This window comes from Pezoporus flaviventris, unplaced genomic scaffold, assembly GCF_033815535.1.
Source record: "Pezoporus flaviventris isolate CSIRO_AGI_PZ_B2104156 unplaced genomic scaffold, CSIRO_AGI_Pfla_v1 ptg000035l, whole genome shotgun sequence".
Lineage (NCBI taxonomy): Eukaryota > Metazoa > Chordata > Aves > Psittaciformes > Psittacidae > Pezoporus > Pezoporus flaviventris.
This window is the reverse complement of record NW_026892583.1, coordinates 3,408,289-3,430,445: the sequence shown is the minus strand read 5'-3', so window position 1 is coordinate 3,430,445 and position 22,157 is coordinate 3,408,289. Positions and strand designations below refer to the sequence as shown.

The 22,157-nt window shown below is 48.3% G+C and overlaps 1 protein-coding gene across 4 annotated transcripts; it reads right to left on the bottom strand.

Moving 5' to 3' along the window:
• Nucleotides 1-286: 286 nt before the first annotated feature.
• On the bottom strand, nucleotides 287-21,860 carry PACSIN3 (protein kinase C and casein kinase substrate in neurons 3). Of its 4 annotated transcripts, none has more exons than XM_061462181.1 (12): nucleotides 21,767-21,860; nucleotides 9,976-10,059; nucleotides 7,976-8,076; nucleotides 7,390-7,546; nucleotides 6,408-6,643; nucleotides 5,574-5,729; nucleotides 4,879-5,054; nucleotides 4,000-4,120; nucleotides 3,410-3,546; nucleotides 2,888-2,953; nucleotides 2,217-2,377; nucleotides 287-605 (listed from the first exon to the last, which is right to left on the bottom strand). In XM_061462181.1, exons 3-12 carry the CDS (start codon nucleotides 8,027-8,029, stop codon nucleotides 490-492), a joined length of 1,380 nt encoding a protein of 459 aa, XP_061318165.1. In that variant the 5' UTR covers nucleotides 8,030-8,076; nucleotides 9,976-10,059; nucleotides 21,767-21,860; the 3' UTR covers nucleotides 287-489. The 4 variants fall into 4 exon arrangements, with proteins under 4 accessions (XP_061318165.1, XP_061318166.1, XP_061318167.1 ...); XM_061462182.1 differs by lacking the exon at nucleotides 21,767-21,860 and adding an exon at nucleotides 21,492-21,547; XM_061462183.1 differs by lacking the exon at nucleotides 21,767-21,860 and adding an exon at nucleotides 20,424-20,442.
• Nucleotides 21,861-22,157: the final 297 nt, after the last annotated feature.

Sequence of the window (22,157 nt, the reverse complement as noted above, 5' to 3'; positions counted from 1 at the left end):
ACTGAAGACTTCTGAAAGATGTGGGAGAATAAATAGATTTGTGCCAGTCAGCTTGACTGAACCAAAAAGGGGAAGCAATACCACGAGTTCCCTATTACACTGCACATCCAAAGTTCCTTGAACAGGAAGCTTGGGGGCAGGGCTATGGATACATGTGCAGTGAAGCCAAGGAAGTTTACTTGCTCCCTTTTGAGGAGTTGCCTGTGTTTCTTATCTTTTTTCACTGAGAGCAAGGCAAGAGGATCTGTTCCCTTCTGCACTCTTATAGTGCTTACAGCCAAAGAAGTCTTTACTCATCCTTGTTTATTTATTAGAAAATCCCTACAGGCCTAGGCATTTAAAATAAAGCATTAGTTACATGGAATACATGCCCTCAAAGTCCAGAAGTTGCTGGATATACTGCAAAGGTGGACTGGGGCCAGCAGTGACCCAGTGACCTCTGCAGGAGATGCTGGTATGGCTGTGAGACACTAAGCAGGGCAGTAGCAATCATGACCCAACTTTCTCAACATAGTTAGCAGGATAAAGTCCAACTTGGCCAGTGAGAAGTCGGCCTTTGCACCAGCCCTGCTCATCTTCCTCACTGATCTTCATTAATTCTTCACCTAAAAGCAGAAATGGTCATTAGGAAGCAGTTTTGAGAAAGACAGCATGGCATTTTCCTCACCTCAGAAGAGGTGATAAAAAGCAAGACCTTTTGGTCTGAATCACCACATTTTTTTCTCCTTAGCACACTCTATCATTCTGCACAGTTTAATCAAAGCCAGAGTTACTGACTTCTTTAGGATCTATGCTTAGTATCACCCTCCAGGCCAAGGAACAAGAAACAGATCTTCACTTCTGTTGTTCAACATCAGAAATATTGTTGTGCCCTATATTTCTGCTTTCCTCCCTCCAGAGGGATGTGTTTACAAGCCAGAGAGATCACAGGGATCTCAGAGGTTTATTTCTTAGTGGCTTCTCTATAGCAGGTGGGGAGGAAATGTAAGAGGCTGCTAAGCTCTGGCTGTTAGGACCAAAAATGCCTATTCCATGATGAAGTGTCTGGTTTGGCCAGCAAGGCATGGAACCAACTTGTTTCCCAGACTAGGACCAGGAAAGGCTTTTAACCTTTCCCCATCTACTTTGGGAAGGAGCAGGAAGGTCCCCTTCTCCACCAGTAGAAGGTCATACTTCTGCCAGAGAGGGAGATCTGACTGCATCAGTAGGCACATCCCACACTGGCAGAGGCACAGAAAACAAGTTGTTGGCTGTCAAGCTTAAGCCCTATGGTGCATGCTGCTCAGAGCAGATTCAAACGGGATGACTATCCAGTCATGCCTCATTACATCTGCTGGGTAGAAAGAGAGAAAGTCAAGCTGTAGAACACCCATATTGTACGATACTTTAAAGCAACAAGTTCATGTTAGGACATTTACTAGTACGGTAACACTGCGGCATAGATACTGGCCTCAGGCACAAGCCCCTGCTACTGAGGGACTTCAGTGCCTTTTCAAAATGGGTGTATTTTGGAGAGGTATAGGACAGAGATACCATGTAAGACTCAAACCAAGCAAGATGACAAGAGACACTCTCAAGATCCAGATGTCCTCTTGGAGTTAGAAAAGAGGACATATACAAGCTAAATTGAATTGAAGGAAAAAGGGAAGGGGTCTGTTGCTCCAACATTCTCTCCCACTCAATCCTCTGCTGAGATCCAGGATGTCCACTCTCAAGATACCCATTTTAAGCAGTGGTTTGCAATGTTTTTTTTGCCAACTGAATTCTGCCTTCAGTAGTGCATGTCAGTTATCTGAGCCTTCTCAGACAACATCCATCTTCTGGTTACTTCAAAGGACAATACACAGCACCTACAGAATTTTTGTATCAGTGGCACAAGGGAGAAGCATTTAATAAAGTCTCAAGATACAAGGCAGAATAAATGCCTTAGAGTAGGCACAAAGGATCAATTTCACCCATTTGGGGTCTGCTCTCCCTACACTGTGACCAAGGCCTAGGCAGTCTCTTTTGAGATGGCCTCACTGTCTCAGTCTTAAGAACTAAGACTGCAGGACTTCCCAGTGTATCATCCACCTCAAAAGAGCTGGCAATGGGTCAGGCCAGGAAAAGAATATCAGTTTTCAAGGGGACATCTGGTTCTTAGAGAGTGTTTCAGATCATTCAGTCAGCCCAAGTGAGGACAGTATAATGTTAGTAAGAGGTTAGTGCTTCTGTACCTGCTTTAAAGCTCAGCTCATCAGACTCCTGTCCTGTGTAATCATAGAGCGCTCGTACCCGTACACCTGGTACCTTTATGTCTTCCTCATGCCCGTTGGCATCCAGGCACTTCTTGGGAGTGTCCTCATCTGACCACTCTGAAATGTCTTCCTTCCCTCCGCTTTGCATGTGGAAGGAGAGAGGGGACAAGATGGTTGTGAGTAGAATCAGCTCTCACCCAACTCCTTCTGAACCACACACCACCCTCACTCCTCCTGCCAAGACTGCTGTGCTATAGAATAAGGTGCAAGAGAGCCCCAGCAGCCAAGTGAGGGTGAACAGGGAGGAGAGATCCCAAGAAATCCTAGATCTGGTTGAAAGCATGGCAGCATTAGAGCCCTGAGGGGCAGGAGGGTAACCCATTCCCAAAGTATTTTTACACATACACACTATAACCTCATCCTCCTCTAGCAGGCCCTCTCACACAAGGAAGGCCAGTCCTAATTGGAGAGCCCAGCTATGTCCAGAGTTATTCCAGCCATGAATAAGACAGGAAAAAAACATATCTCCCATCCCAAAGAAATGTCTGAAATGCTGTTTTCCAAGTCAGGAACAAGAGCAGAGGGGAAGAGCAGCAGAGGACAGGCACCTGGAACCCAAAAACCCCTGAAAAGGCTATGTCCATACTAACTTCACATGGGCGGGTGCCCTCAGGCTGTCACAGAAGAGACTGTTCTGCTCCTCTTGATAGGAAAACCTGCAGATTGGCAAATAAGGCCCCTGAATCCAACAGACTGTGAAATACAGCAGTGGCCTTGAGACATCTCTATATCCCCACTCCTTCCTGGCCAGTTCACTTTGGTCAGAGTTCACATTTTAAAGCAGGATGGCTGCTGGAACTGTAAGACATGCAGAGTCTCTTCAGCCTCTCCCTGTTCTCCAGCTTGCTTCCTGGCAAGGGAAGCAGCTATACCAGACTTGTCAGGTAGTGCTCAGCACCATGCCAGGGGACAAGTATGCACTGGGAGGCAGTAAAACACTAGACAAAAAGAAGGCAGCTACCCTAAAGCCACTTTTCTACCCTGTCTTTCCTAAAGTGGGATGGGCAAGAGACAGGAAGCTGAAGAAGAGATCACTCCCATCAATCCAACCCATCCATGATCCTAGGCAGGTACTCTTCTTAACCTGACATATCCTGGATTTTAGCCCTTACCTCTGCCTTATCTGCAGAGGGGTCTGTGAGACAACCCCATCCCGTGTTGGCAGAATGCTGGTCAGGGTGACATCATCAGCCATCTTTCCACTTTTCTCCTTCTTGGTGATGGGCCGCTGGCTTTCAAGGGACCATTCCTGCTCACGGAAAAGCAGTAATTCCATCAAGCCGCTCTAATACAAAAGCTCTGTACATCTTTTCTGACCAGTACAGAAGGACAGAACACCAGGTCATACTTCAGTTGTGTCAGACACATGGCCTTGCTGCCATTGCAGGCTCACTCCCATTGAATCCCAGTGTGCAGCAAGAGGGCCCATGAGAAAATTACAACAGGATCTTGTTCCAAAGCCCTAAACACCAATTCCTGTTCCCTGACCTTGCAGCTGGATGGCTGGAGTATTTGCACCTTGGCAGGGCTGCATGTGTCACTTGGGGCACCAGAGAGCTTGCAACACAACAAAAAAGAGCCCAGCATCCTAAGTCTGCCAAGCAAAGACGTGCACTTTCCAGCACAGCAACAACCCCCCAGTCCCAGTAAAGCAGCTGAATGTTTGGAAGTAGTAAAACTACGCTCTAGAATGCTGCATCACCTCAAACTGAGGCCAGTTCATCGCCATGCCTGGTCCGTGAGTGTTGCGCCACCACTTGAGGTCCTCCTGGTTGTCTGCAGCCATGATGACTTGGTAAAGATCTCGATACAACGCATGAAAGCTATGAGCAGGAACAGACAGAACCACCAATAACCACATCCCTGTTTCCCAAAAGCCAAATAGGAAGGAAGAGCATAACCTCATGCTCAATTACAGAGCATCCTACAGAATCAAGGATGCTGGAGCAGCACCTGTTCTGAGCCACCCTTACAGGGGAGTTGGCCTGGCAAGCAGGACAGGCTTGTTTGGTGTGGCAGTTGTTAACAAGAAGTGAGCACTGAAAGAGCCTGGCATATTCTTGCACACAGACAGGGAGGTGGCTCAGATTTGTTGCTTCCACTTTAAAAGTATAGAAGCACAAAAGATTTTTGGCTGCACTCATTTCCCCTGTGTACTCCCTACTGAAGGGCAACTCATGGGCTTATGGTTGTCATTATCTCACAAAAGGTCTCTTTACTCAGGGCAGAATGGGTGTAACAACTATAGGTACTAGAAGGCAACAGAGCTGCAACCCTCAGGCTGGGATTACATATAGTAACATGGAGGCATTTCATAGCACAGAAGCACACCCACAGTAGTAGTGGAAGGGGAAGGCTTCAGAAGCAGAAAGAATCCTCTCTGAGGAGCCTGGCACTGTCTGAGATCAGCACTGGTCAGTCTAATGGAACCAAATGCCAGTTCACACTTGGAAGGGGAAGGAGCGCGACCTGGCAAACGCAAGCAGGCAGCTCCCCTTCCCAGAGACCAGACTTGGCACCTCTCACCAGAGCCCAGGACACCCCAGGCTGGCAGAATTCCCTCCTGCAGCAGGGCTGGTACCTTTCATTGGTGGAGAGGTTGAGATGTTGGTGCAGATTCAGTAACATCTCCTTAAAAAAGCACAACCGCTTGCGCTCCGCTTCCTGGCAGCCCTCAAACACTTGCTCCATGTCCTCCATGTAGCGGGGATTGTAACGGTTCAGCTCTTCCAGCATCTTCTCGTATTGATCCTTGCACTGTATTAACCCAGGAGGACAGCGGTAGTGAGACGTGTGCCTTGATGTCACCCTGCTCTGCCTTAGAGCTGACAAGGATGATTTTCCCCCCTGCACTGCTGAATAAATACACCACAGAAAGAGGAAATCCCAGAGCTGCTATCCCAGCCCATTGCTCTCCTAATGCTCTTGGAAGTTCCTTGTTCTTTACCACCCTCTTCCATAGAGGACCTTCCACACTTTCTCTCTTGTGGGCAGACAAACCATCCACTTTTGGTAGCACAAACTGCAGCTCTGCAGTTCCCACCCACCAAATCCCCTGCTTTATTTACTTATAAATTACACATTCCCTAACACCAAAGACAGAGAGAACTTTGCCTTAGTTAAGTCTCAGCCCAACTCACTAAAACCTCAACACAGTGGGATCTCACCCCTTCTTACAGGCTTCAGCAGGAGTCATTTCTGAGTGATGTTACCACCAGTGCTTCCTCCTTAAGGAATATCCTTGTGACCCACATCCACACAACACCACTCGCTCACCTTCTCAGCCTCCTGAGTGCACTTCTCCACACGGTCCCGCAACTTGCGTAGCTGTTCCTGTGAGACAGAGGAGTCTGCCTTGGCGTGGTTCTCCCTTGTATGTGCTGTTTTCTCCTCCTTCCGAGCTGCATGGTAGTTTTTCTTCGATGTCTCCACCTGTGTGTAGGAGGAGGATGCAGAGAAAGCCATGAGCCTGACCGCATTGATACTGCATTACTCAGAGAGGGCATGTTAATATTTGTTAGTGTTGGCAGCAGTCATTTCAGGACAATGTAACAGGAATGCCTACTTGGCATTTACTAAACCATGCTCCAAAGGGAAGAGGTACCTCCAAATGAGCTCTTTTTCAGTGCTCACTGAATACAGAACCCGTTACCAAAGTCTTCCCACATAAGAAAGCTACAAACCCATCAAGAACACGAGACCACCAAGGATGCTGGAGAGGGACTGCAGTGGTAGGACAAGGGGCAACGGTTTTAAACTTAAACAGGGGAAGTTCAGGTTAGATGTAAAGAAGCTCTTTACTGTGAGGGTGCTGAGGCACTGGCACAGGTTGCCCAAAGAAGTGGTAAATGTTCTGCCCATGTCAGTGTTCAAGGCCAGGCTGGACAGAGCCTTGGGTGACATGGCCTAGTGTGAGGCTTTCCTGCCCATGGCAGGGGGGTGGAACTGGATGATCTTTAGGTTCTTTCCAACCCAAACCATTCTATGAAGACATCCCTCCCTCTGGCATTCTCTGCCACTCTGGCTAAACCCAGTTTTCCCAGTGGCTCCTACAGCAGGCAGCCACCTCAAGTGCCCTTATTCCTGCTTCTCCATTCACACTTTGCTCACATCTTTCATCTTCTTCACCCATGGTTTCTGGGCCTTGCGGAATCCATCCTCTGCCTCCTTTGTCTCCTTGAAGCCTCCAATCATCTGCTTGTGGTAGGCCTCCTTCTGCCAGGCCTTGATCTTATCCGAGTCTTTCCCAGCCAGGTGGTTCCGGACAGCCAAGTGGATTTCACTCAGTTTGTCTGCAGCTGTCAGGAAGGCATGCCAGGCCTTCTCCAGTGTTCCATACTGTGGACCTGCAGGAACAAGCACCAGAGGGGCTCTTACACCTCCTGCCTACAGAGGAGAAGGCAGATTCTTTTCCTCCTACACACATGTATCAGTATGGAGTCACTTCCTTAACTCTCCCCCATCACACAAGACAGCATTGACTGGTCTCCACACAGACCCAACAGGCAGCATCTAAACTGGCTGTTACAGCTGACTGCTACTACTTTTGGGCAGGCTTAGCTTTCCCACATGGTGCTGGCCAGGAGGTTTCCAGCCTGAGCTTCTGGATAGATAACAGCACTATGAGGCTAGCTTCTGCTTCCAAGACCAGCATGTCCTTTGAAGCACCTTTCCACCGTTTCCCATTTGTTTGGGAGATGCTATCAGTTTCAGCCCACTGCCACTACATCCCAGCATTAATAGCTACTCTCTCTCTCTCTGGAGGAGGAGGCAGCAAGACAGCCAAGCTGTGCTTAAAAGGGGAGATCTGCAGCTTGATTTAAGACTTGGGCTGCCCAAGGAAATGCCAAACTAAAGAAATAGATACTAATGGTTTTTTTTTTGTACCCAAATACCTGGTAATATAGAGAACACCTCTCCAACAGAATCAGAGGACTAGCTACAAAAACACAGACACCCAAGAAAGTCACCCTCTTTGTGGAGAAGGGAAGCTTGTCCCCCAAGGAAACAGCATTACCTCAGTAAGAGGTGACACTCGAGGAAGAGAATGCAATGACTGCATCCTGCTCCCAGTCCAACCTGTCAGCTTTACCTTTCTCCACCGTGGTCCTCCACTTACGGGACCACTCTGTTAGCTGCTGGGCATAGTTCTTCTCAATCTTGGCTCGTTCTTGGAAGCAGGAGATTAAGTCATTGCAGAGCCGGTACCCATCATCCACACGCTTCACTGTCCGCCTGTAGTTTCCAGCCTGAAATGTCACAGAGCATCATCACTTATCCTGTACTGACTTCCATGTTCCTTCACATAAGATAGCAGCAGTTTCAGTCACTGCATGGGCAGGGAACATGGCAGCTGAACTCAGACCCTCCTCTGGCACTCTCTCAGGTACGCACAGCAGTGGAGAGTAGACAACAAGATGCTTTGCTTGCCTCTCTGCCCACTCAGATTAGTGTCAGCTGACCAAGGAACTCCCATTCCACAGCATCTGTGGAGGCAAGGGTCACCTCTTCCCTGCAGTAACACACTGTGTTCCTAAGCCTCCCCACAGTTCCTCCCTCCTACTCCCCAGGAACATCATGTCACCCAGGAACTTAAGTCTCAGCCTTCTAACTGCTCTAACTGGTGGGAGGTCAGAAAACATTCCTCCCTCCCTCAGACTCCCATTATCTTTCCTTACCTCCCAGAAGCTGCCCCCAGGAGCCTCCCCACCAGCATCATCTTCTGATGACATCACCCCCGTTTTCTTGCAGCAGAGAATCTTTGCAGATTTCAGTTAAGCTGAGAAGAGAGAAAAGTGATTTCTAACATAGCACAGGCTGAGCCTTGGCAGAGAGCGCAGCTCTCCGTGACCCCTGGAGCTGGAGGAGCCCAACTTACTGCCCTGCAAGCAAGTACCGGCACCACTGCACCTCCAGTAGCACACTGCTTGACCCAGCAGCAATGCCCAGGACTGGACCTGCCCCCTCTCTCCATGCACATTGGGAAAGGATGGTGTAGAAGACAATCTTGCTAAACCTCAGCTGTACAGACACTGGAGATGCTGGTGAATGCAGCAGTGGAGATGCCGATGAACCCTTCAGCAGCACCAGACATCTCTGTAGAGATTCTTTGCTTAACCAAGGCCCTCAAGAGAGTAGCAAAAGCTACAGAAGTGAGGTAGCTAAAGCTATTAAAATGTGCCTTGAAAGACTAAGTAATTCTTCTGTCAATGGAGAGGACTCCAGCTTCCCAGTGTGACTCAGGATTACAGGATTACAACTACCGACTGAGGCAGACAAGGCTGAGCAGTCAGCAGGCTGGCATGTCTTGAATGGGGAGGAGCCCTATAAGCTGCCCACCAGCTGAGCTGGGCTTGAGCAGAGCTACAGAAACATGCTGGGACATACCCAGGCAAAGGGCCCTGCAGCACACATCATGGTTCCCCAGCAGCACTGCTTCCCCAGAAACAGGCCTGGAGAAAGGGGTTTTCCTTATACTGAGCTCTCCTCAGTGAGATGGTTCAGTGGTGGTCTTGGCAGTCCTGGGGTAATGCTTGGACTTGATGATCTTAAAGGTCTTTTCCAGGCTCGTTGATTATGGGATTCTATTAGGCTCAAAATCTAGGCTAGAATGTAAGAGCTTCATCTCATCCTCTGTTGTCTCAGAACTCTGTGCTAGGCTGCACTGCCAGTTTGTTCCTGAAATGGTGCATCACTACAGAGACCTCATAGCAGCCTTCCAGTATCTGAAGGGAGCCTGTAAGGATGCTGGGGAGGGACTCTTCATTAGGGACTGTAGTGACAGGACAAGGGGTAACGGGTTAAAACTTAAACAGGGTAAGTTTAGATTGGATATAAGGAAGAAGTTCTTTACTGTAAGGGTGGTGAGGCACTGGAATGGGTTGCCCAGGGAGGTTGTGAATGCTCCATCCCTGGCAGTGTTCAAGTCCAGATTGGACAGAGCCTTGAGTGACATAGTTTGGTGTGAGGTGTCCCTGCAAATGGCAGGGGGGTTGGAACTGGATGATCTTAAGGTCCTTTCCAACACAAACTATTCTATGATTCCTCAGGGAGAGGTTCAGGGTTGCTTTTGTACAGGAATGAGAGAGGGAGTATTGAAAAAGGCCCAAGCCCAGTCACTTGCATGCAATGCCATTCTAGGCAGTGCCGGGTTAATGCAGCAGAGATGTCCTTTGCTGCCACTTCTCCTCTTGCACATTCCTAGTTATAAAAAGCTTCCCTCACACCCCAGAGAGGTATCTGCTCATTCTGCCAGCCCAAAGAGAACAAGCAGAGATGAAGATCAGGTTGAGAGTCCACATCTCCCACCTCCCACAAACCCTTCTCAGTGACATGAGCCGCACCATGAAGCATCCCAGAACAGAATGCAGGGATTTCCTGCATGTCTCCTGGAAACAGTTTGGCTCTGTTTGATCAGTCTCATCTCATGGAGAGTGTCAGAAATACATTAATGCTGTTCCTCTGGGTTCCTCCCAAAGGCTGAGTTCCAGTCACTGAAGCAAGTTGTTAAATGGGACGTGACATTCAAGAGCATCAACCTTGAAACCTGAAAAATACCTCCACCCATGCCACCATGTCCCTGTCCTCCCTCCCTACCACTACTCCTCAGCAGGCTGCAAAGTTATCGTACATGCCTCCAGGGCATGCAACTCTACTCCTGTCCCCAGTAAGTACATACCTGAAAGCTGAAAGCGAGATGCCGCAGGGAAGCGGTGGGCAGCTAGCAAGGACGTCCCAAACTCTTCAAATTCCCTCAAAAAGGCTGGAAGACACAAAGATGAGCATGATTAGACCCTGCTGCTGCTCTGCAGGGATGCTGCCTGGTCTGATGCATCACAACCCTAGGGGCGTCCCCCTTCTGCCAGCTACTAGGAGGGGCACCCTCTGATATAGCAGCTGCAGCCACTGTGCCTCCCAAGATGCCACGTTCCAGCACGTAGGAGAGATGCCAAATCCTTGTGTCACAAGATCTAACCCCAGAGAGAGTGAAAATAGAAACACTGGGGCGGCATGACAGCACTGTGCAGGAAAGGTACCATCACAACAGCTGAGCAAAGGGACAGCTCAGGCCAGAAAGGCTGAAAATAAGCGCTCCCCAGGCACCATACATGGGGCTTGGTCCCCCTTCACTGCATGGTGTCCAGTTTAGCAACCCCACCACTTCCATTCACTGCTGTGCACCCTTTTACATACAGCTGGCTTTGGAAGGAAAAGGGAAGGACAGACTCATGCACTTTCTCCAGTTTCTTTTTACTAAAGAGGAAGAGGATTTGTATTCAAGACAAAGAACTTGATAACCCTACATTTAAGAAACAAAACCAAAACTCACTAGAATTCATATTCTGGTCTAGAGTCCTTTTAAGATCAGAGCACCTAGCACTGCCCTGGTAGGATGCAGCTCTCAACCAGCAGAGCTTCCTTTGTCGCTTGGTTCTGTAAGCTGTCCCCATCAGCTTCTTAGAAATGTTTTATTTTGCCCTTATGATATAGGTAACTTTCTACAGAGGAAAGGGAAGTAAAAGGCCTGCAAAGGATAAGGGAAGCAAGGGCAGAAAGAGGCATTTTTGTTTATCTCACATTCACTTCCCTGAAGTTTTACTTCAATGTTAAAAGTCTATTTGTTTAAAAAACAGACAAGCAAAAACCCCTTCTTCTCAGTCAGCAACATCCACTTGGCTGAGGCTGGAAGGTGATGGCAACTGAGAGCTAACACAGTTGAGAGCAGAAACTGCAAAACCTGGAATGGGGATTTTTAGCCAGACATTAAGCCAATTTTGAAGGAGAAGTGAAAGAAGGCAGGGAAAGTGGAAGAGGTAAAGAAAAACAGATCAGGCTACTGCAGGCTAGTTACCTTTGGTGAGGAAGGGGTTGGGGGGGGAAGAGTTGGGACACTTAAGGATGATCCAGGCTACTGGATAAAAGGTTATAACTCATCACAAACCTTCTAAGACTTCCCAGTGGCCCCAATAAACCAGACTGAACATTCCTCGAATTGCCTGGATTAAACCCACTTCATTAACACTGATGTAAAAAATAGACTTAAAACTGCCCCAGACCCCTTCTTTCTTTCTACCAGTGAAGACACAGATCAATGGGTATGACATGTGAAGGCTGTATCAGTTTTTCCATGCCACACCCCCATCCCCATCCCCACTTTATCAGGAAGCAATGAATCACAAACATGCCTTCCATCTCTGGTTTCCAGTTCAGGCTGACTACGCAGTGCTCGGATTTGGGGGTAGAAGTGGAAAGCTGCTGTGAATCACAGTGTACTTGTTCACTTGAGGGACAGTCAAGCAAAAAGCCAACAAAACCCCTCTGCATCTGTTCTTTCTGCAGTTTCCACATTCAAATTTGAGCCATACTCCTGAGGAGTTCCAGACCCAAATAACTGGATTTACTATCATTAAGATCAGCAGGCTCTGAAAAACAGTAGTAGCTGTGCTGGATCAGACTAAGGGCTCTCATAGCCCCTGTAGACAGCAGCCAAAAGCAGATGCCTTCCCTTGCTTTGAGAACAGAGCAAGCATACATGCTGCCTCCCTGCATACTCTCCAAGCCTCTAACCATTTGTTGACAGCAACTTCCCGAGCTGGATGTGGCACCTATGAATTTAGCAACACTCAATGGATTCCTCTTCTGTTCATTTCTTCAATGTGCTTTTGAAGCCACAGGAGGTTTCAGCATCCACAATATCATGTGGCAAAGTATCCCACAGCTTAAGGCTATCCTGCAATCATCAGCACAGGAGTTAGGTGAGAGAATACAATAAAGTAGTCTAGCATTTCTGCAGGCAAATCTCCATGACCTGAGTAGCAGCCAGTCAAATACATAGTTCCATAGCAGTTGTATAGACTTTATAGAAGTGCAGGAAGATCTAGCCTGGTGGAAACAAAAAGGTCAAAGAAGGAGGACCCTTTTCTGCCAGGCTTTTTCTGGACTTCATATTCTCCATGAGCCTGTGTCAGTCATCAGATCAAATTGGAAACGCGTGCAGACATGGGGAAGGACTTGGTACTGCACACAGAGGCTGAATAACAGCTGCTGCTGTCATCCTGAGCCCTGGAAGAGCAGATAGATAGTCATTCTGCCCCTTCATGTCTAGTTATTCCCAAAACACCTTACGTGCTGTGAGCCACCAAGAGCTTGAGACCAAGGAAAACCTGAGTTTGCCAGGAAAAGCAAATATTTGAGTTACAGATGCCAGAGCCTAGAGGTTGCTTTGCAGCACAGATGACAGGGTTACCTTGTGGATATAGCAAGGCCAGGCTGGACAGAGCTTTGAGCAACCTGGTCCAGGGGAAGGTGTCCCTGTCCATGGCAGGGGGTTGGAACTAGGCGATCCCTTCCAACCCAAACCATTCTATGACCATGACCACATGATTCAGGATGGCTGGCAGAGCCTGGACAGTATAAGCATATAGCTGAAGTTATACTGGGTAAACTAGAATTACCTGTGAGTCAGCACCATGTACAAGACTCCTGATGCTGCTGCCACCTCTGCTAATAGGAGGCTATCTAGCAGATCATATTTACAGGGCAAAGGAATGTTTATCCCTACCTCCCCACCTTCCTCTGTCGGCTCTCACAGTTAAGAGCTACTTGAGACCTCATTGCAGCTCCTGCAAGACAAGCTCTCTGAAGAAGGAAAGAGTGACTACACATTTATTAACTTCACACCTCTGCAGGATCATGGACAAGGGCATCACAGGTACCACTACAACCAGCAACATCAGGTAGACAAACTTAACCATGCAAGTGACTCCTGCAGAGCTACAACCCTTCCTGCTAGCACTGTTAGAAAGGTATTCCCTCCTTGCCCCAAATACCTTCCCTCACTTATGACCAACATAGTTATTAGGCCACACCTGCTATCAACTCCCTGTTAAGTTATCAAAGAATGGCTCTTGGTCTTCAGCTGCAGAAAGGCACAATGGTTCAGGACTGCCTCACTGGTACTGAGCTCCGCACAGGGAACTGCCACAGGGCTTGTCATGGCAGAGCTGTTTCCACCTTTAACCATGTTGTTAATCTCACCCCTGCTCCAGTCAGTCACACATCTCTGAGCACATATCCCTGCCCTCAGACCAACGTGCCATTCAAAACAAACCTTCCCATTCAAAAGGTGTGGGAACCTGGCAACACACTACAAGGTAACATGCTTGCACAACATGAATAAGACAGCATCTCATCCACAAATAAAACTTCTAGACCCAATAGTAATAATCACTCTTCAGAAACCTTTTCCTAAGGCACATAAACCACAGAGATCCTCTTCCCTCTACACCACACTCCAATAATTCCAGCCTCCAAATGCCCAAGGCATCACTTCTGTGCATTGCTTGACTGCCTCTCGAGACTCCTTTTAAGCAATTGTTTTCCCAAGTTTGCCAAGAGCAAGCCTCTGAACTCTATAAATGCTCCAAGGGCTGGAGCATGCAGCCCTGCAGGAATACATCCACAGGAACAGAGCCTGTACACTGCGCATGACACAACTTTCTGCCCAACTCCTATCCCCTTTCCCAAGTGCAACAGCAAATGTTGGATGCAGACACATGTAGGAACAAGTGGAGTTATATTTATTCAGGAACAGTAGCTGAGGTTTTGGTCGAGGCATATTTTTATTATGGACCAATTTCTATATAAGTTTTAAAGCCAAGATAAGCAAGAGTTTACATCAGGACTGGGCTGCTATTATTTCCACGTCAAGACAACAACTAACACAAAGAAGCAATGCGAGACTTCTGCAGCCAATTTGTTGGATTCCCAGAGTCACTTTTGTATATAGCAGGCACTGGTGAGACTGTTTTCACTCCAGGGCACTTCTGGTGTAGGCTACAGACAACCATTTCAATCTGAACAACACAAATACACAAAAGGATGGCAGCCCCCTCCCCTTACAGAACAGGCAGCATGAAAACCCTTGGGGAGTTTTTTTCCTGTTAACGTGTCAGAATGGAACTAGAGAGCTGGAGCCAGGAGGTTCCACACGACTCCAGCAGTGGAATGAACTGGACTGCTGCTGGTACAGCAGAGCTAGGAAGCTCCCTGACGGAGAGAACAAAAATGGGGCATGAGATGGGATGTCCTTTCCAGCCTCACCATCTCTGGAGGTGCACATCCAATAGCTCTGAACCAGTGACTATTGATGATGACTATATAATGATTACTATTGATGATGTGCTCTCCACTGCCATTACAGAAGAGGTCTGATATTTACAGGTGTACTCACCCCTCTGAAGAGGGGCTGGTTCTTCTCTATAGCTAGATAGGATGCCAAACAATGTGATGATTCCCCAAAACTTCCTTTAGGGATGTTTATCTTAGTGCTGTGGTCACACCCTTGGTAGAGTCACCTGACTGGGAAAGGGACTAGAAGCCAGTGCTTTCCAGTCACTCCCTAAGGACTGAAGCCTGCCAGGGCTGTCAAACGCAGTTTCAAGCAAGACTTCAGCTGATCTCTCCAGGCAGAGAGAGGTCAGAGGGACACCAGGCTGAAGAGCAACTGCACACAAAGGTCACTTCAGCTACGTGCAAGCCTGTCTCCCATACAGTGATTCTCTAGAGATCATGCTTCTGCCTGCTAGCAAAATTCTCTGTGATTATACTGAAGTACTAAAATGCAGACAAGATCCTGATCAACTTAAAGGACTGACATCCTGAGCATATGTACTGCTTTATTCTTATTTCAGACTACAGCTTCTTTATATCGGTCTTCTTGACATTCAGACCAAGCCAATGTACTGCAGACAGACATCCCCCTGTCTGTAACCCCAGGCTGCTTTCAAAATGTTCATTCAGAATTAAATATTCCCTACACTTAGTAGCTATTCCCTGTCAGGTTCTCAGAGGCCAAGGCTACAGGACAGGCTCTACCAGCACATTGCCACTGCTCTGAAGGTTAAGATTCCTTACTGACATAACTTCACCAGGTAGAAATTGTTTCACAAGATAAGGAGAAATCCTGTTTGCTTTTCCAATGATGTAGATCTTTAGCATTACAGGAACACAGACTGCTGCTTAACACAACAATATGAGGCAGTGTTAGTGAAGGAATGTATTGGGCTGTCAAGGTCTGTGTTTGTTTTTCCCCCAGTTGTTCTTCCTATGAAGAAATGGATTATAATCTCAAATATCCACAGAGCTAAAAGGAGGAGGAAATCTGTGTTGGACCATGGGTACCATACTCTAAGAGGGCAACAGGCCATATTCATTTTGTATGTTTAAGACAGTTGTCAGAATAATCTTGACATGTATGCTGTGTCTATGTATTTAACAGGCAGCTACAAATATCAGTGGGTAGCTTAATAAAAGACACATGCAAGCTACCAGGAACAGCAATACACCAGCCTACTCTCTCAGTGCTGTGAATAGCATAGCTCTTGTTCCACACATCAGTCTGCATGCCCACTGCCCAGTTCTCACACTCCCTGCCTTACCTTTCTCCCAGGCCAATGTTTTAAGCCATGTAGATGGTGAGAACCTGTAATCTCTGCTGTCTCACTCCCTGAGCCTCTTCACTTGTTTGCTTCACATGCCTGGTACTTCTTCCTACCCTGCTGCATCAGCCTCTGCAAACAAACACCGGGCTTGCCAGCAAATACCTGCAATCAGCACCTCCCTTTTAATCACAACAGACTCCAAAGAACTGGAAGCTGTTTCTTCCTAAATCATTAATAAATAGGTATTCAAAGCTCCAGCCAAAGCTATTATACCCCTCCTCGGCAGTCTCAGTCTGCACTGAATGCAGACAGTTTCCCAAGGATTTAATGTACATTTTTACCTGGTAATGTGCCTGGCAAGATCAACAGTCCATCCTGTAACCCAGCTGCCAGTCCACCCAATTCCAACCAGACTTTGGGTAAAGAAGTTTTGGATCACTGCTGTTCATATAAAGATCTGAACAAAGAGAACAAAATGCTCCAGCTTCATCCAGCTCTGAGCCAAGAAAAAAGGAACAGAAGGTGGTGATTGGGGATGTTTCCTGTGGTTGGGAACAGGGGGAGCAAACTCCTCTAAGTCCCTGTCAATGGAATATTCACCTGTGATTGAATCACTTTGCAACCCCAAGAGCAGGGATCGAGTTTACTTGAATGCATTAAGAAGTCTTAAGGAAGCAGCCTGCAATCAGTGCAATCAAACAGCTTCTATAGGCACAAGCCAGTTAGCTCCATCCTAACACTGAGCTTTTGGGTGTTTCTTGTTTCACCAGATTGGAGACATCTGACTACTGTGCAATCAGCCCTCTCTGCCCCTTCTTCCCATTTGGAAATCACAGTGGGTTTTTCTACCCAGCTGCTGTTGTGAAGCTTCTGGCTTCACTTTACCTATAGCTGCCTTTTCCATTAGCTGCCTTTTGAGGAAGCAGAATGGCAGATATTATTTTGTCATTCAGACCAAGTGTGGCAAATGTATGGCAAATGAATTTGAAGTACTGCATTTCTTTATCTCTGGTTATATCAAACAGGTTTCTGCTTTTACTTATGAAAGCTAATTTACTAAAGCTGTTTATTATGCGAATACTTTGCTTCCAAATATTCATCTAATGGAGACAAGGACCTGAAAGATCATCATCAAAACATTCCTGAAGTTCATCTAGTTCCCTTCACAGTTCTGAGTCCCAAACATGCTGTAGAAGGGAGTACAAATAACTATTTAAAGTGAGAGCTGAAGAAGATGAGCTTGAGTCCTAGAATAGCTCTTATGGTAAAGGAGAAGAACGAGGTAAGGCATCACACCCAGTGCTTCTGTTCCATGTTGTGGTCAGTTCCTCCACTCAATGGCAAGGCTCTTTGTTCACCTTTTGCCACCATAGCCAGGTTTACTCAATTGCTTCTGCTTCCTCACAGGAAAATCTAAACAACATAAAGAACAACTGTAAGGCAGGCTTCAGTACCACAAACTGGCAGAACTATAGACCAGCTTTTACAGAGTCTTTACAGGGTCTTTCATGGAATGAGGCACATAAAAAGAAAGCGTTTGATCTGTGGACTGGAGAGAACATTCAGTAACTTCAATTCCCTTCATAGCATCTCTTGGGTCAAGAAGTTTGGTAGATTCACTTTGTAGGTACTCCATTCCTAAAGATACTCATGTGCCTTTCTGACATTCTTCCCATGTCAGAAGATAACAAGGGTGAAGTAGGGCAGCCATTAGGAACTGGCTTGCACTGTGCAGAACTGTATTTCATGCATTCTTCTTGAAGTTCATTATCCTGTATGTCATGGAGCAAATTTTATCTCCTTTCATACTATTTGCACAGAATCTGCTCTGTGGTATCAGTAGTGCCTCTTCAAGTAAGTTTTTTGGACCTCAGCTTGACGAACAGGACTATTAATGTAATTTACTTCATATCAACAAGACCCCAGGAAAACACAAGCAAATGGGACAGTCAGCCCAAAGGGCACACATCACAGCATAGATTTTTAACTGTTCAGCATCACTGGAAAGTCATTTGCTTTCTCAGCCCATTGCCAAAGCAATGATCTCAGTTTCTGATCCTCTGGACTCAACCTGGCATGTAAGAAAAGAACACTAAGAGGTTGTTTTTAAACCAGAAAGCACAAACAGAGCAATCCAGTGGGGTTTATTTCTTCCCAGTGGCTTCCTGAAGCAGCTCCTATCCCACAGCTCAAAACCCTGGGTTTTGACTTGCATTGCTGGTGGTGTAAGCACCAGGCTTTCACACAAGTCAGCAGTCCCAGTACAAGAAATAGCTGACTGAAAACACCAAGAAACAAAAATAAATACCTAGAATCATTCAAGAAGTGAAATATGCTGTGTATTCTCCCAATCCTCCATGAAGCTTCTTGCCCTTGTCAGAGACAGGCACAAGCCTACTTCAGAACTCTATTTAACAGTAGCTGATACAGCTCAGCCCTCCCGGGAGCAGGAGAGGTTTGGCTTGGGAGCAGGGATACTGAGGAGAGGAGGAAGTTACTGCCAACAGATAATCACCTACAGGCAAGTGAGAACACTGACCATGTCTCCAACAACCCAGGAGGCAACTAGCGTATCTTCTTGCAAACAGAAGAGATACAGCTTGGGCAAGCTCATGGCATGGACAAGAACTAAGGAAGCTGAAGACTTACTAACACTTAGTTGTGGGTTGCCTGCAGCAATTCTAACTGCTCTAACCTGGAAAAACTTACTGACAGGTCACAATAAACAGAGCCCCACCACAGCCACCTACAAAGAACATGAAAGCCCACACAAGCCTAATGACTGCATCCAGGCCCCGGGTACCATGGAGATCTCTCACATGCCTCTTCAACAAACTACAATGCCCAGTGACAGCCACTAGATTTAATGCACAGATTCTGACCGTCACAAGTCTGAAAGGGTCTTTCCCATCGTGCCATTCACAGTCAGGAGAAACCACTGAAGACTCAAGTATGATTAAGATGCCAGTCACATATAGTGCCTCATGGCAGTGCCCGGCTTCAGCCCACATTTCAGCCTGAAGGAACACAAAACTAATGTACTCATCACTGAAAAAAAGCTAGACGATTACAGCATTGGATGCACCACTGGCATTGCATGGACATTACACTTCGTGCTGCTGGAAAAACTTGTGGCCAGACAATCAGTGAATTTGGATGTTAAATTAGTGGTCACCACACCACAACCTAGGGACAAAAAGCTACCTCTTAAACAGCTCCTTAACTGCTCCAAGGATGCAAAGTTCTTTCATTAGTCTTCAAAGGGCAAAATCCCATATTCTTCATTAAAACTTCCAGCCATTGTTTACTGTCCCACCCACTAAGCCCTCAGACTAATGAATTATGGCTTTTTTATTAATCTTTCTGACACAGTTCCCCGTCACACAGTCCCCTCTACACCCATCACACTGAGTAACTAGTGATAAAATAGCCTGCCTGATCAGAAAGTCTGCTTTAAAAAGATAAGGGCTTACACAGCTCTCCTATTGTTTAGGCATTTCCCCACAAACTCTCCAGAGCAGCCCAAATTCACACATCACTGATCAGCTGATGACAGAAATAGGGGCAGTTTATTAATGCTCTCTGATCAAGCGCATAGCTTTTTCCACTCAGGCTACAGGCAGATACTTTTAGCTTTCCAGGTCCCCAGTTCAATCCCTGGATGTCAGCCATGACACAGACCAAATAGTTCAAACAACAAACTGAACAGCCTCCAGCCCTCAAGATGGCCAGAATAAAGAATATACAGTGTTTGCCATGCTGGGCGATATGAGTTCTAACAGAAGCTCATGTTGCCCCGGTGCAGGGACTAACATGTTCTCAGTTTATCATCCCTTAAAAGCAGTCACATTACAAATATACCTGACAGAACTGCTGCATTTAAAACCAAAATCTTGCTTTCCCTCTCCATATATATATTTATGTTGAAACTCATGATCATTTAGAGAAAGCCCAGCAGATACAGGCTAGCTCTTGTATAATCCATAATAACCTATAATGAGTAAAAGCACCATTGTCCTGCAAATAAATTAATTTGGGTCTGTAAGATTTTCAGGCTTTTATGACTTGATTACACACAGAATCTGCCAAGGACCTGCAGCATTTTGGCACACTTCAGTTACACACAATCCTTATTCACTCACTGATGTTTGAGAATGGAGTTCCAAGTGGACAGTTGTTCTCAAGCCTATACATCGCTGACACACTGAATTTACTGCTTTATGCAGCCTGAGAAGGAGAAAACAGTCTTTACTTGGACAAGTGCAGGCAAGCCAGGGAAGCTCAAACTCATGGGTCAGAAGAAAAAAGAAAGCCAATAAAGCAATACAATAGAGCAAGCACAGGACAGGGGAGCAACAAGCAGCTGATCCAGCTCACACATTCTGTTCCAAGCTGCAAATCAAAGAATGATCTAGCATATATTTTAGGGACCTTCTAGTGAAACACTATTAATACCACAAAACCCTGTCACAGCAGAACAGACTCCGGCTCACACAGAGCATGTTGTACACTCCACAGAAAGGTGAACCCTTGCCCGAAAGAATGTGTGCAGTTATGCAATTCATGGGGAGAAGCTCCACTCAGGCTCCACCCCGAGACCAGCTCACACCTGAAGCAAGGAGTATCTGGACCCTGTCATTTTAGCCTACACACTGCAGTTGTGCATTCTGCTCCCATTACGCACCCAGAGCGACCTGAGTCATTGCCACGCTTAGGGACTTCTGGGTGACATGTGAATTCCAGGGTGGAGTGAGAGGCTCTAGCAAGGTTCTGCACTGCAGTCAGTTACCTTCCTATCAGGAATTCCACTGTGTGAGACCAGTGGTTGACTTGAAGGGGAAAGGGGCTCATCTCCTCCTTCAGGAGACAGCGAGCTCCAGCTGGGTGAGGAGAGTGAACAAAAAGGCCAGACTACATCCTAGGGCCAGGAGCAAGCATAAAGAGATGGTCAGCTAACCTCCCCCTCACCACCATGCTCTGAGTCTCCTGCAAGCCTGAAGAACTGAAGCATGCAGAGAACACACAGTTGGCACGGGAAGCAGTGAAACTGGTTAATATATTTGGGCCATATTAACTTCATTTATCAATAGCTTCGCGGAGATCGCTGATCCTTCCTCCCGCACACAGTGACAAATCGTAGACTGTCTCCTCAAGCACTAAGTGTTCAGGCCCACTAATACCCTCCATGTTTATCAGCTTTTTCCTGCCCTGGGCCAGAGAGGACACGGTAACCCCAGCAGCCTGCCAGGGCCCGGCTGACACGGCCGCAAGCAGCACCCCTTCGCCTGCCCCACACCCTGCTCCCCCCTCCCGCACACCAAGACCGCTGTCGGCAGCCACACAAGGGGAAGAGGACGAGCGAGGGCAGGGCTGAGCCCGGCTCACGGTCCGACAACACGGACCCCCGAGCACGGGGGTGCAGCCCCCGAGCCTGGGCCCCAGCGAGGCCCCTTCCCCCAGGGGTCCTGGGAAGCCGCTTCACCGCCCTCCGCCACAGCGTTGCCAGCGCCCGCGGCTCCGGTTTCAGAGTGGGAAGCGGCTCAACACGGCTCCGGCACAAAGGGGCCCCTGTCCCCGCCGCGGAGCGGAGGAGTCTCCGCAGCCCCCAGCGGCGGCAGCACCCGGTGAAGGTCAGGCTGGCTGCCGGGCTGCGAGGGGCGAGGAAGGACCGGAGCTGTGCGGGGAGCTCCCCGCAGCCCCCGGCCAACAACCTGCACGGCACCGCGCACCCGCCGCCGCTCCCCGCGCCTACCCCGGGTCTCCGCTCCGTGTCACTCCGAGCCGCCTCCCGGTCCCCTTCTCCCCACAGGCAGCGCTCGCCGGGCACCGCCTCCCCCCGTCCGTCCCCTTTCCATGAGGAAACTTTTCCCTCGCAGCTGCCAGCGCCTCCCGAGCCGCGCTGCCCTCCGCCGGGCCGGGCCAGGCTGTGCTGTGCCGTGCCGTGCCGTCCCGCCGGGACCCCCAGCACCCCACGGGGAAGAGGTCCCAAAGCGCCCTGGCAGCAGCAGAGGTGACCCCGCCGCTTACCTCGCAGGCAGCACGGCTCCACACGGCGGGACGCCCGGCGGGCAGCGGCCACCTGAGCTAAGAGCGGCCCGGGCCCTCCCCCTATTTCAGCCGCTCCCGCCCACCGCCGCGCTCCTGATCCAATTAACGGGCGGCCGCCGGGCTCTGCCCGGGCAGGTGGGGCCGAGGGGGCGGCCGGGAGGGCAACGGCGGCTGCAGACGCGGTTCCCCAACACGGGTAGGGTCGGGGGGCGGCCCTGAGCCGCCGGTTCTGAACAGCGAGGAGCGGGCGGGGGCTGCTCCTTGCTCCCCCGGCTGGGGAGCTCTGTCCGGCATGGCGGGCACCGGGAGGAGGAGGAGGAGGAGGAGGAGGAGGAAGGCGGCCCTAAGAGCTGCCCGCCCGGGTAGGAGT